We start from the raw sequence: 13,613 nt of genomic DNA, 5'->3' as shown, positions 1-13,613 counted from the left end.
TTCGGTTGATGTGGTTGATGTGTCGGTACTATTGTAGATACTATATGTACGTCTTTTTCTACGTTCGCCTAGAAGCCTACCATACATGGCGATTATTAAAGAAAATATTTATATAAATTATATATATATATATATATATATATATTATTCAAGCTTATTAATAAATTTCTATACGTATAACGTAACACGCGTATATTACATGCTTATTATCGGTTTGTGAATTCCCTAGAACATACATTTATACGTCATAGGAAAACCAAATGAACAAGCACTACGAAAACCTACATAACACAGAAACTATAATAACATTATACAGTTCTTTTTTGGAGCTGATTTAGCTGCTGCCAGCCGACAAATTTAATATTTCAAATTTCAACAATAGACATAAGTTGACAAGTCCCAAATTCCTGTAATTTCACCAGCTCTCTTAGCCTTCAAAATGGGAACGGAGTAATGCCATGAGCATTACATTATATCAATACACTACACTGACATTACTGCTTGGCGACTGAAATAGGTAAAATGACAGTACTTTCCTGGACGAACGCTTACACAAGGAGCTCTACTGCTACTAAAAGTATCTTTATACTTAAGCAGAGATTTATAAAACAAACTTTGACTTCGACTAAGCACAAATGACGGGCTAAGCAAGTAAGTTTCTCGTATTAACAAAACGAAGTTTGCCTAAGGTTAAGCAAGAAATTACAAAGTAAACTCCAAGTTCAATTTAATTTCTTGCTTAAACTTAAAAACGTAGGCAAAGTTTTGTAAATATGAAAAATTTGCTTAGATTGCCATCTTTGCTAAGTGTCCTTTTATTACGATTGCACCCTGTATATACCAACTACCAATGACCAATATAGTAACTGAAGTTTCATTCTCTTACATTCTATTATTTATGAGACGCAGTTGCACGGAAAGTTGATAACGTCAACGTCCCAAAGGACAAAGAGTAGATTAATTTTATTAGTTCTAATTTGCCATAGTCGAATGAGTTCAAGTTTACAGACGGTTAGTTCTTGTAATTTACTTAACGTTCGCTGGTAAAGGCGATGCACGACCTTGAAGGTGAATATAAAGCGGTGACTCATTATTAACATTTATTGTTTAGGAGCTGCACCCGTTTGCTCTGATATATTTTTTACGTAACATAGGTGAAACTGCCATGATGCTTCATTAAATGTTATTTTGTTGTTATTTTTAGCTTATTCTATTCATTATTGTTAGCAGTAGACAAGTATTATTACGTATCACCCACACGGAGCCGTAATTGTTAGACAATAACATAAAAAAATATTATTCACAGATTTTGTTACGTAATTCGTTGTCCTTCCGCATTTGTTATGTACGCGTATAATATTAACTTTTCCTCATATTATATAGATCTAAAAAATATCAAGAAGGTAATAACGTTTAGACACCAAATTTTATTACTTGCAGCTTTTTCCTGTGCATTAAACATTAAACAATTATTTACAAAATAATAACATACATAAAGCTAAAATTTAAAACTAATATATTATAAATTTTCTCACCGGAATACTGTAAAACACTGTCGTCAGACACGGTTGACTCCCACCCTGACAATGGCAGGCAGCTAGTATGCTATACGAATCGATTCATACGTTATATCTATTATTTATGTTCCGTTAGTTCAGCAATATTCTACTTCACGTACATGTAATTACCAAGCACACGGGTATATTAAACAACCTTGTGTTCTCAGGGGTGCAACTTAACGACCCATCGTCGCGTATACAATTAGTTTACTGTATACTATACTAACCAAATCGTATCCTTGGTATAGTAAAGCCAGATGTGATCATAGGTACGTCAAAAGTGCTTTGTCACTTTTCGTGCTCTGCTACACTCAAAAATATTCACAAATACAAAAAAGAAAATTATAATTTGACGTTACAATAAGTCATAAAAGTAAATAAACATATAGATTCACAGAGATTACTGCGCTGTGGAAATGCAATAAAAAAAGCGCTTGTGCACACAACCTTTCTCATAACAAAAATGTTACGTTCTAAGACTACGTGCAGTTTTAGTTCCGTGCCTTTTCCGCGTAGACGTTGGCGCCATATCATTTTCCCGCGTTAGTGGGTTAATGTATGGACCATTTTAGAGACGCGACGTAGCACTCAAATCGTTCGAAAGACGTTCATGATTGCCAAGGATCGCTAATAGTGGCGTTTCGTTACGTTTGTTGTATGCGTCTGGTTGAAAAAAAAATAGAGCGTAAACTTAAATTTAATAAACTAGAATTTTGGTCCGTGAGTTTGCTTAGATTGCAGAGCGTAAGAGCGTAAGATTGTAGAGCGTAAACATTTTTTTTTTCTCGCAATCGAAGTGAAAAGTAAAGTTTTCACCTCAGGACTAAAAGCCAATATAAACCCTCGGAGTAATAGATACTCTCTCTAAAGCTCGGGTGGCTAACCACGTCGGTTATATTTTGGTTCGTTTTAGTCCCTCGGTGAAAAAAATATACTTTTACTTATCATGCTCTTATAGTTCGTATTTATGCTGAGTGTAGGCTGCATAAAATAGAATTTTATGCTCTAGTGCATAAAATAAAATCGCCGTTTAATACCGAGGCAATGACGCCAACATCCACGCACACTAGAACTTTATAAAATAAAGTTTTACTTTTATTTTTTTAATCCGTATTATATGTCTAATTGTTGTAATTTTACAATCAATTTTCATTAAATAATCGTTTATTTGTAATATTGCTGTTTAATTTCCTCGTAATCGAAATGAAAAGCAGAGTGTATAACTCGTTCATAAAACCCATTTTATTCCACCCGAGCCGCAGGCGAGGCGATATACTCGTCTCAGGTAAAATGACGCGTTTTATGCACTTGTTGTACAATCTACTATTTTGAGGGTTAGATCTCGTTTCACCGGTTCTAGATAATATGTTACTGACTCAATTTCGCTAAAAATGTCGATTATATAATAATAATAATAATAATAATGAGGGCAGAAAAGTTGTCGAGTAATTACTTTATGTACTAAATCTATTAGTAATTTTGTGAGTAGAATCTTTAATTCTCTCTCCTGAAATGAGTTATTTCAATTTGAAAAACTATCCCTGACCAAAAGTAGAAATAGCTACTCCACTAGCAGCAGCACCTTAGGTAAGAAAAGCGACACAAAGAGCGATGAAGGTAAGTTTCAATTAACTTACCCGCCATAGAGGCGCTGCTCATTCTTCCACGAGAGAAATCAATTTTGAATGCCTTTATTAACAATTTGAAAACAACAAAATACTAAAATATTTTTCCTGTTATAACAATATTTCAAATAACGTCACAAATAATGATGTCATGTGTAAGCGTCAAAATTTTTTTTACTGAAACTTTCATGGTTTTTCCTATGTCAAACGTCGTGATGGCCGTATTCTAAATAATATTTCTTAGAAAAGCGAATTGCAATTTGAACGATAAAGTAAGTTCGTCAGATTTGACTATGGAATTAGATGCTGCCAATTTCAATTAAATTTCTTCGAAATTTACCTACAAAAATATGAATAACAGAAGTGAAACTGTACAACTCATAAAAATCAAACTATCCGCGTAGAACCTTTGTACTATTAAACTCATTTATCAGCGCGTAGACAATACTTTTTATTTTAAACAATTTAAAATCTATCTAAAGGGGCTGACCCCTTTAAGAAATATTTTTCCTTCTCCTATGTCCCATCTATCTCTATACTGTAAGGTTTTTCATTCACATACAATTTTATGGTGATAAAACTGAGCCTATATTATCGATTTCTCAGTAATCGATTTCGCACCTAGCGTTATTCACTAATGTTCCAATATTGAAATCGATAAGTAGCGTGGTTGTCTTTGTCTCGGAGTAGGGGTGAATTATGTTTTATAAACGATTGTAACGGAAGAATTCAGTCAGTTATTTTGAATCTTGTTTATTGTACAATACTCTAAGGCATTTTGTAAGATTTAACGAACAATAAATATTTAAAAGTGTACCAAAGTTTAGCGGTTTACGCGTGAGCGGGCTTCAAATTTAGAATATTAGTTCATATACGAGTATATAACCATAACTAATATTCTAAATGCGAAATACCTGGCATGACAAAAGCAAATAAAAAAGAAATACAGCTTTTAGCGTCCTACCTTCGATAGGAAAAACAAAAACCTACACAGAATAACTTTGCTAGTTACCCACATAATATAAAGGATAAGTAGTTAGTGGTTAGAGGTAACAAATTGCATTAATATCAAATTTATACTAAGGTTCAAAACAAACAGCAGCGCATTGCATAATTCCGTTGAATTATTGTTATTATTATTTATTTATAGAGCATTGGCTGTAAAGCCATCAGCTTAAAAAGGTAACAAATATTTAAAAACTCATATACTTAACCTAAAAATTAATTCGTGCAAAACTGTAAAACTACAAAACCCGCCACTTTTTTTCCCGTAGAATAAAAAGCTTTGTTTTTTGTTCACACAGCATCTTTTTTTTTGTTCTTGTCTTTTCAGCCATTAAAAAGTTATTGACTTTTGATTTAAAACGGAGAAACACTCCATCCTCTAAGGGAAACACAAAATTCATTTTAATAATGGTACTATTATCCTTTATGGCGGCCACTAGGATTGTGCCAGTGTCAGTTTCATAAGAATAATATTGAAAATCATGGCGATCATCGCCAGTGTCGGTGAATAAAAAACTCTTAATAATGATATAGAACCCTCATGGTCAAGGTTCAACAAGCATTTATCTATCTTCTTTGAAGTTTTTGACACCGCGTGTCATTTTTATATAGATTTTTACGTGATGAGTTGAGATTTTGTGGCTGAGTCGCCCAAAATTGTGCTATGTTTGTATCTGTCCCATAAATTGTTGCTATGTGATGACCACCATGTGCACGTGAGTGTAACCATGTGCCGTATTAATGTTGTGGCATTCCTCATGTTTAATTGAAATGTGATTTATAATCGTCCTGTAAGTTCCTTTATTTTATTATGTAAGTTATTTTTTAATCATGGTAAACTGCCACTTTTTTTATTGTCCCGTAAATTTCAAGTTTCTGCAAACAGGGCGTTTGTTAAAAAAACCTTTTAACAACCGATTATTTGCACTAAGTACGAAACATAAAGGGCCATTTGGACGGAGAGAGTTTATCGCGCGCTTCGACAACAGAAATTATACGCTAATATCACAGGCAATAATCGCCATAAGAATATCGTGTCATAATATTTATACAATATGCTCACTGCATACAGACGAGAACTAAAATCTCGCCTACGATTATGTCATACGAGATTCGTAAGTAAATTTTCGCCTACTGCGTCTATTTTTTATACAGCGAAACACTTCTACCAGTAGAAGTGCTCTAGAAGAAGACTCACGAGCGAAACTCGTGTCAACGAGATACCAAACATTGCCTGTCACACTATACTGCCCGACTGAACTAAATGAAACCTTTTAATTATACCTACTGAGCGTTTGCATAGTTTCATAAATGTCTATTTAAAAAACAATGATGACTTACGGCACTGAAACGTGGTCGCTCACTATGGACCTCATAAGGAGACTCAAGGTCACATAAAGGGCAATAGAAGAATACATGCTCGGTGTTTCACTGTGCGATTGAATTAATAATGAGGATATAACAATATTTTTTAAATTAATAATGAAGGTATAAGGGAACCAGAGTAATCGACGTAGCCCAAAGAATTGCAAAAGGTGAGTGGCACTGCGCAGTACTCGCTAAATAGATAGCAGAAGAGTTCTCGAGTGGCGACTGCGTACAGGAAGACGCAGCGTGGGCAGACCACCCACAAGGTGGACTGATAATCTGGTGAAGGTTGCGGTGAATCCGCTGGATGCAAGCGGCGCAGGCAGTCGTTGTGGTCGTTGTGAACTCTCAACTGACATGGAAACCACACATCAATTCAGTATATGCAAAAGTGAATCGATTTGCATTTGCTTTACACCGTCTAAGGCATATTATGTGATCAGAGGACTGCCTTGATGGCCTACCATGCATTTGTTTGCTCAAACTTGCGGTATAGCCTTATCCTCTGGGGGAACTGTGTAGAGTTAAACCGTGCATTTCTTATCCAGAAAAAATGTATCAGAGCTATATGTAGAGTATGCCCGCTTGAATCTTGTAGACCCCTTTTTAGACGACTAAATCTTTAACACCTCTAAGAATAACGCTTCCAATGTACGTATTTGAGATATGCAAGTTTGTTAAAAAAAATTGGTCTTATTTACTAGGAAACGTGAAGTATGTACTTTTTAACTACATATCCAAACCACTTAGCTGAGTCCTCCCTTGTCGCTACTTGCTTTTAAAGAAACTGTTTATGTCCATGAAAATATATAATGCTTTTGCAACAGTTGTAGTGCCACGCAGAGCTAAAGCTTGGTAGGTTGGTAAAAATTGGTTAGTTGGTTTGATTTCAGGATGCTGTTGGGACTATCGCGACACTGTAGCGCATCGTCGATGTTTGCTCATAGGGGAGTAGATTACTGTCTTGCTATGATGCGAAACTCATACTCACTCTCGTGAGTATGAGTTTCGCTCTCACTACTGTCGAGACTGCGTTCTAGTTCTAACAGCATCCTGAAAACGTTTCGTCTTGAAAATTCTTGTTTTGAAATTTCTTCGTCATTTCATCCAGGTTCTGGTGAGGCGATGAGGTATGGGGTCGGCACCTCGAACGTAAATGAAATATATGTTTTATGTATTTGTGGTTTGTCTCTGTATTTGCTAATAATAATAATTGTAAGTTATAATTGTCTGTATTTACTAACAAGTGGGCCTTGGATGCCAAATAAATAATTGATTTATTATTATTATAAATCGCAAAGATCCACTGGGGAAGAGGGGTACTGCTACTACGCGCGTCACCCTGAGGTTGACAAGTCCCATGTACCTGTAATCTCACCAGCACCCTTACCTTTCCTTGACGGCAGAAATAGGTAAAGTGGCTGTCCTTCCCTGGACAAACACTTTCACAAGGAGCTCTACTACTACTAAAATGATGTTGATGATGTTGATATAAACACACAGGAATTTATGGGTGACTTGCGTTGCTGTACGAACCACAATACGACTTGAATATTTCGGGTAGACGTAATTATTGTTTATATTTACATAAGCTGCTTTTCCTTCAAGGCAAACAAGGGAGATTTAAATGATATGCTGGTCAATGTAGATACTTCTACTCTCCGTTCAAGTGGAAATGCAACCGTACCCAACGCCAACAACGTGACTTGCAAAATCTTTCTCCGTACCTCTCACTATTTGTAAATAATATGAAAATACACCTGATTTCAAATTACTCAACAATATATTTATGAACACAAATACAATAAACATATAAGCAATGCATTGTTTCAAACAATTGTTTATTTTGGTTTCAGGTTCCATGCTGCGACATCATGTAAAAGGACTATATTCACACGTTGTTCGAATTATTTTTTAGTTTTATTGTGTTGTTTTGTATCTTATGCCATAGCTACGTAGATGGCAACATGAAGATTTCTGAAGGTCATAGTGGAAGCAGTTCTTACACATCATGCTTTTACGGAAATGGAAGATCTTCGCAACGACGAGTAACCGCCAAGAGCTCTTTGATAAAAAAAATATTCTTAGGAAAATATATTCCTTCGAGAGAGATATATGTAACAAGTAATTATTTAACAAAAAATACAAATGACAATCTACGCAAAGATACTGATAAAAGTAATAGAACTGGTTTAACTGAGAAAGATCTAGATAAAGTTAAAATAAAACCGAAAATAGTAAATACAAGCACAAATCATGATGCCGAGCTGAGCAATGTAGTTTTAGATTTTGCAAGTCTGAAGAAAAAAGATGAAATATTACAATCCGGAAAGTTGAGTAAATGTTGCAGCTGTTTTTCATGCAACTCTAATCACTCACGTCAAATTACTACAAGATATAATCGCGGCGGACCTAGAGGAAATACAAGTATATTTTCGCAATTAAGTAGACGCCATCACAACAGGCGAGAATCTCGAGCGACAAAAAAGTATTTCAAGACGAGACCAATACAATCAGAACCTTGCTCTTGCAAATTCGATAGTAGTATTCTATCTGAATCAGTCTTCTCGACAAATCTCCGTCGTGCAGTAAAAAATTTTGATTCTAAATTCCGATATTTTAAGCAATATCATGACCGCAAGGAAGCGCTGAGAAACACAAATAATTTGAAAACAAAAGAGAGATGTATTTTTTTACCTAACCGCAATGCTGTTTCTAATACAAATAAGCCTCAAGGAGCATTATTGAGTAAACTTTTTTTTTCCCCTGAACGACATGTTAATATTAAACAAGTTACGAACGAGACATATAGTCGCAATCCATATATGCGCCGTACTCTACAAAAGCCTATAAATCAGACCACTCAAGGCATTGACAATAAAAGCAATGAATTGACTAGAGGGTATTTGAAAGTACTTTCGTCTTCATACAAAAGGGAATTGGATACAAAGTTTCATACACCTTACTCAAATATAAGCTGTAACTGTCTCAAATGTACAGAAAGTATAATGTATAATGTTCATTTAAAGGATACAAGAGTTTTTCCGAGTCAACATTTTTATAAAAAATTAAAACCTTATGAGGGGAAAAAACCTCTCATCTCAAAATCACTACGGATTTCAGATACTTCAAAGGAGTCAACAATGAAACACAATAAAGAAAAAAGTCGTGAAAAAGCGCACTTTAGATCTAGTACACTATTTACAATAAAAAAAGAGCCAAAGAATACTAATATAAAAATGACGACATTTGATTCATACCATAGTACAATAAGCAGTAACAAACCAAATTTTGTTAGCGATTCGACGATAGTCATTAAAAAAATGCAGTCAGCTTTAATGGGAATCAGACCGTTTTTACAAAAATGTTTTTGGACCATGAGGCTACATACAAATAACCCAAAAAAATGTTGTTGTATGGATAAAATAGGTAATGATGTAAAAGTGTTAATGCAACCTAAAAATAATAATCGAATCACTAACAAATGTTGCCCGTGTGAATGTAAAAATAACGAATATAAAACATCCAACAAACATCAAGGAAAAAAAGCTATGGCTGTCCAAACAAAGAAAAAAGACGCAGAATTAGCAAAACAGAAAGCTTTGGGAAACTATGTAGTTGAAGATAGGCGGTTCAAGTTTCTGAGGAAACCCTTTGATACAGGCATTAATATATCATCTAGTATAAGTTTTGGTATTGAAATTTACAAAAATAAAGGATATCTTCCCTGGCCTAAACCTGATCGAGCAATTGACAAAAAAAAAGATAATATTGTAACTACAGATATAGGCAAGAAACCGCTAAAAATCGATCGTAAAAAAATGGTATCTCGTTGTCAGGGAATTAGTTTCCAATCACAATTAGTTGGTCAAAAAAATCAAAATAAAAGCTCAGTATCTGCTGTCTTACAGAAATGTTTATGTACCTTCAATTTAAAAAGAAATGTACAGCAACAAAAAAAAAGTGAGGCAAACCAACAAAACATAATCACATGTGTGAATGGCGCAAAACGTAACGTTATGAAAATACAAAAACAAACTAAGGACGCTAATGGATACAGTACAATGCCAAATAAATCTGTTTCAACAATTACTGATAAAAAAAATGAATATCCTATGTCCATGGGTACACACAATGCCTTAAACGAGAAAAAAGAAAGAATCAAATATAACAGAAAGGGAAATAAAAAATTCCCATGGCGACCGTATTGTGGATCAAACCTAAACGAAGTATTTCACTTTTCTGAAAATGTAACAAAATCAAGTCCTCATGAAATGGTGGTATCAAAAAATTTATTTAAAAAAGAAAAAAGGGGTACCGGATTAAAAAAGGAAGACCGCTGTTTTTGTACTTTGAAATTACATAACAATCCCAAGGCACTGCAAAATGATGTGGCCGTAGCAACACCGACATCCAAGGTTAACAAAGCGACGAACCGTACATATAAAGTTGGTGTAAACTTTGGCAACACAAAGACTGACGTAGGATATGCATTAATAAGCGATTACATTATACAGAAAAACAGCGAATCCGAGAATGTCGATATAAATCCAATGCATATCAATAAAAATTGCTTATGGCATATTAATAAAAATTCAGAAATTAATGAAATGAAGATTATATATCCTTACATTCCAAATAAATTCAATAATCACATGAGCTGCATAATAAACCAGTGCTCTACGGAGACTGCGAAATTCCAACAGAAGCCATGTAGGCGTTTTGTCGAATATGGCTCAAGTAAAATTGAACAAAAAAATTACACTTTTAAGAAACGACCAAATAAAAAGAAAGACATCATGTATAAACTAAAAAATATTTTTCTACCAATCAGAAATATATTCAACTTTAGTAGCTTAAAAGAAGTTTCGTATTGTAAGAACAGAAAATACACTGCCAATCCCCAAATTAATAGAAATTATGAAAAGCAACTCCATACGGATAAGAATATTTTAAACAAATCTAAACTGCATCATCCCAAATGTGTTTCTTCTAAAAATTATAAGACTATGAAAACTTGCAAAAGTGCTCGCCGCTCTGTAAATATAAATGATGAGATAAATTTAAAAAAAAAGAATCGAATGAAAGTTGTAAGCTCTAGTATGTCAATAAAAAACAAATATCAGTCTATTGGTAGGCACTCGCGGCACCTAGACACCAAAGAAAAAAAAAATTCTTATTTTCAATCTGGTGATATCGAAATATCGAAGAACGTTGGCAGAGAGTATTTATGTTGGCGTCAGGAAGCTTTTCCATACTTTCAAAAACAAATATTACAACTTGCATTAACTTCAAACAAAATAGCAACTAGGAATAGTAAATATGATTTAAAACTAAATGAAAAATGTTTGGCTAAAAAATGTATTTGTGATAAAATTATGAGCAAAGAAGCTATGGATGAAAAAATTAGAATGTTAATAAATGAAATAAATAATCGCACTTGTGGATCTTACCTACAAAAATGTAAAGTTCTGAAAAATGACTGTCAGTTAGATAAGTCTTCTAGTTTAGACGATGCTTATCCTTTAAATGCTAATGAATTCAATAAATACAGAACGATGATGACCCAAACTTGTGACAAACTAAACAAAAAAGAAGAAAAATTTTTTAAAACATGTTCACCTTACGTACATAGAGATAGAAAAGACAAAATGAGTCGCGAATTACTCAGCACAAAACAAGAAGCATGCCAAATACTTGAAGAATTGCTTAAACTGAAAATTAAGAATATGCAGCATAAAAAAAATAAAAAACAGCCCCAAAAGAAAGAACTAGAAGATTTCAAAAAATATGGACCTTTCTTACAAATTGCTAGAAATCAGTTGGAAGCATGTCAATATCGCAATATATGTCCATCAACAAAAAAACTATATGAGGAAGTAGAACATCTAAAAAAACGTAAAAGTCAGGGATTAAAAACTAAAGAAGAAAGGGTAATGCACAGGAATGCAGAAAATTTAGAGCTTGCAGAGGACATTAAAAAAGAAACTAAAAATGTAAAAGATAAAAAACACAAGGAGGATAAGAAAGATAAGACGAATTCAAAATCCAAGACGTCTATAACGAATGAGATACACACGAAAGATAGGAATGGTAATATAGTTAAAAATAGTGACAAAGATGAGACCGATACGAAAGATAAGATGGATACGAAGGTAAAAAAAGAAACGAAAGCTAAAAAAGATAAAGATACAAAGGGTAAGAAAGATGCGAAAGTTAAAAAACACACGAAAGGTAAAAAAGATACGAAAGGTAAGAACGATAAGAGAGGTAAAAAAGATATAAAAAATAAGAAAGATACGAAAGGTAAGACCAACACGAAAGATGGGAAAGATAAGGGGGATAAGAAAGATACGAAAGATGAGAAAGATAAGAAAGTTACGAACGATAAGAAAGATAAGAAAGATAAGAAAGATAAGAAAGATAAGAATTATAAGAAAGATAAGAAAGATAAGAAAGATAAGAAAGATAAGAAAGATAAGAAAGATAAGAAAGATAAGAAAGATAAGAAAGATACGAAAGATACGAAAGCTAAGAAAGATAAGAAAGGCAAGCAAGGTAAGAAAGGTAAGAAAGGTACGAAAGATAAGAAAGTCACGAAAGATAAGGACGGTAAATATAACAGGAAGGATAACAAGGAAAAGGACGATAAGAAAGTTGAGGAGGTTAAAGAAGTTCAGAAGCACGAGGAACAGAAGAAGGATATTGTGGAAGACGAGGAAGATGTTGAGACAGATAAGATAAAAGTTAAAAAAGATAAGGAAGTGCAAAAAGTTGATAAAATTGAGGATAAGGAGGATAAAAAAGGTAAGAAAAATAGAAAAAAAATAGAGAGAGAAAAATACATCAGAATGGCTGAAATAGAAGAGGCTGAAGAAAAACTATATGAACAAAAGTATAAACGTTTACTGAAAATAACTCGAGAAATCTGCAATAAAACATCAGTGCCATCAGTAAAACAACTTACAGACGACGAAATAGAAAAATTAGTAAAAAGTCAAGAATGCGATTTTGACCTTTTAGGCAAAAAGGAAGATCCAAAATTAAAAACGAAACACGAAATATTTATAGATGTTGAAAATCATTTATTTATGCTAAACGAAATTCCTAAAGAATTGCGACGACGAGACAGAATGCATAGAAAATGTCTGAAAATAAAAAAAAAACGTGATAAAGAGTGCCTCAGATTTAGGAAACTAAATCACGTAATGCAAGAAAAGCTAAAGAGAAAAGCAAAGAAAGATCAAGATAAATTGCTGCAGACAAAGAGAAAGATAATAGACGAAAAAAAAAGACAGGACGAAAAAGCGATGCCATGTAGTGACAAAGCACGCTTCGGTTTATGTCTACTACTTCAAACTAAAAAAATATTGAACAAAATCATACCAGAAAAACAGAAATCCTGCAAACAATATAATAATATACACGGTTCTCGCCTTTATCCTACAGATATCGAACTGAAACAAGCAAACAAGTATTTTCCGAATAAAATGTTTAAGGAAATGTGTTTTGCACCAGACAATCAACATTTATCTAAAACAAAATTATCGGAAATAAAAAAACTCGTCGGGCACAAACATATGGGACAATGTACATGCCTTTTAAAATTAGCGAAAGCCATGGGTGCGAATATTATACCCGAAGGTCGTGTAAAGCACCCGCGAAGATGCACGTGCTTATTTAAGTTAGCAAAAACAATGGAAAAAAATATACCTCATAACGAAATGAATTTGCAACGCCACCCAAAACTGCTTTCGATATCAAAAATGTCTAAAAAAAAGGAGCTCCTCGACTACGAAGCTAAACTATCATCACAAAGTACCAAAAAGAAGACAAAAGAAAAGGAACTCATCGATGAAAAGGTTAAGCAATCAGCACAAAGTACCAAAGGAAAGACAAAAGAAAAGGAACTTTTGAATGACAAGGCTAAGCAACCAACACAAAGTACCAAAAAGAAGACAAAAGAAAAGGAAATTCTCGATGCAAAGGCTAAGCAATCTTCACAAAGTACCAAAAAGAAGACAAAAGAAAAAGAACTCCTCGATGACAAGGCTAA

At 33.7% G+C, this 13,613-nt stretch overlaps 1 protein-coding gene across 2 annotated transcripts in view; it reads right to left on the bottom strand.

Annotated features, from left to right (window-relative positions):
* Positions 1–13,613, bottom strand: part of LOC113236475 (calcyphosin-like protein) — a 52,562-nt gene that overhangs the window by 15,281 nt on the left and 23,668 nt on the right. Inside the window, exon 1 of one of the 2 annotated variants that reach the window (XM_026472563.1) lies at positions 3,197–3,233. The exons of the other annotated variant lie outside the window; for it this stretch is intronic. Within the exon in view, the coding sequence (XP_026328348.1) occupies positions 3,197–3,218 (22 nt within the window). The 5' untranslated portion in view covers positions 3,219–3,233. Of the gene's footprint in view, positions 1–3,196; positions 3,234–13,613 lie in introns of those variants that run through there. 2 annotated transcript variants of the gene reach the window in all.

This window comes from Hyposmocoma kahamanoa, unplaced genomic scaffold, assembly GCF_003589595.1.
Source record: "Hyposmocoma kahamanoa isolate Upper Pololo Valley unplaced genomic scaffold, ASM358959v1 92, whole genome shotgun sequence".
In the NCBI taxonomy this organism is placed as follows: domain Eukaryota; kingdom Metazoa; phylum Arthropoda; class Insecta; order Lepidoptera; family Cosmopterigidae; genus Hyposmocoma; species Hyposmocoma kahamanoa.
This window is presented reverse-complemented; position numbering and strand designations above follow the sequence as displayed.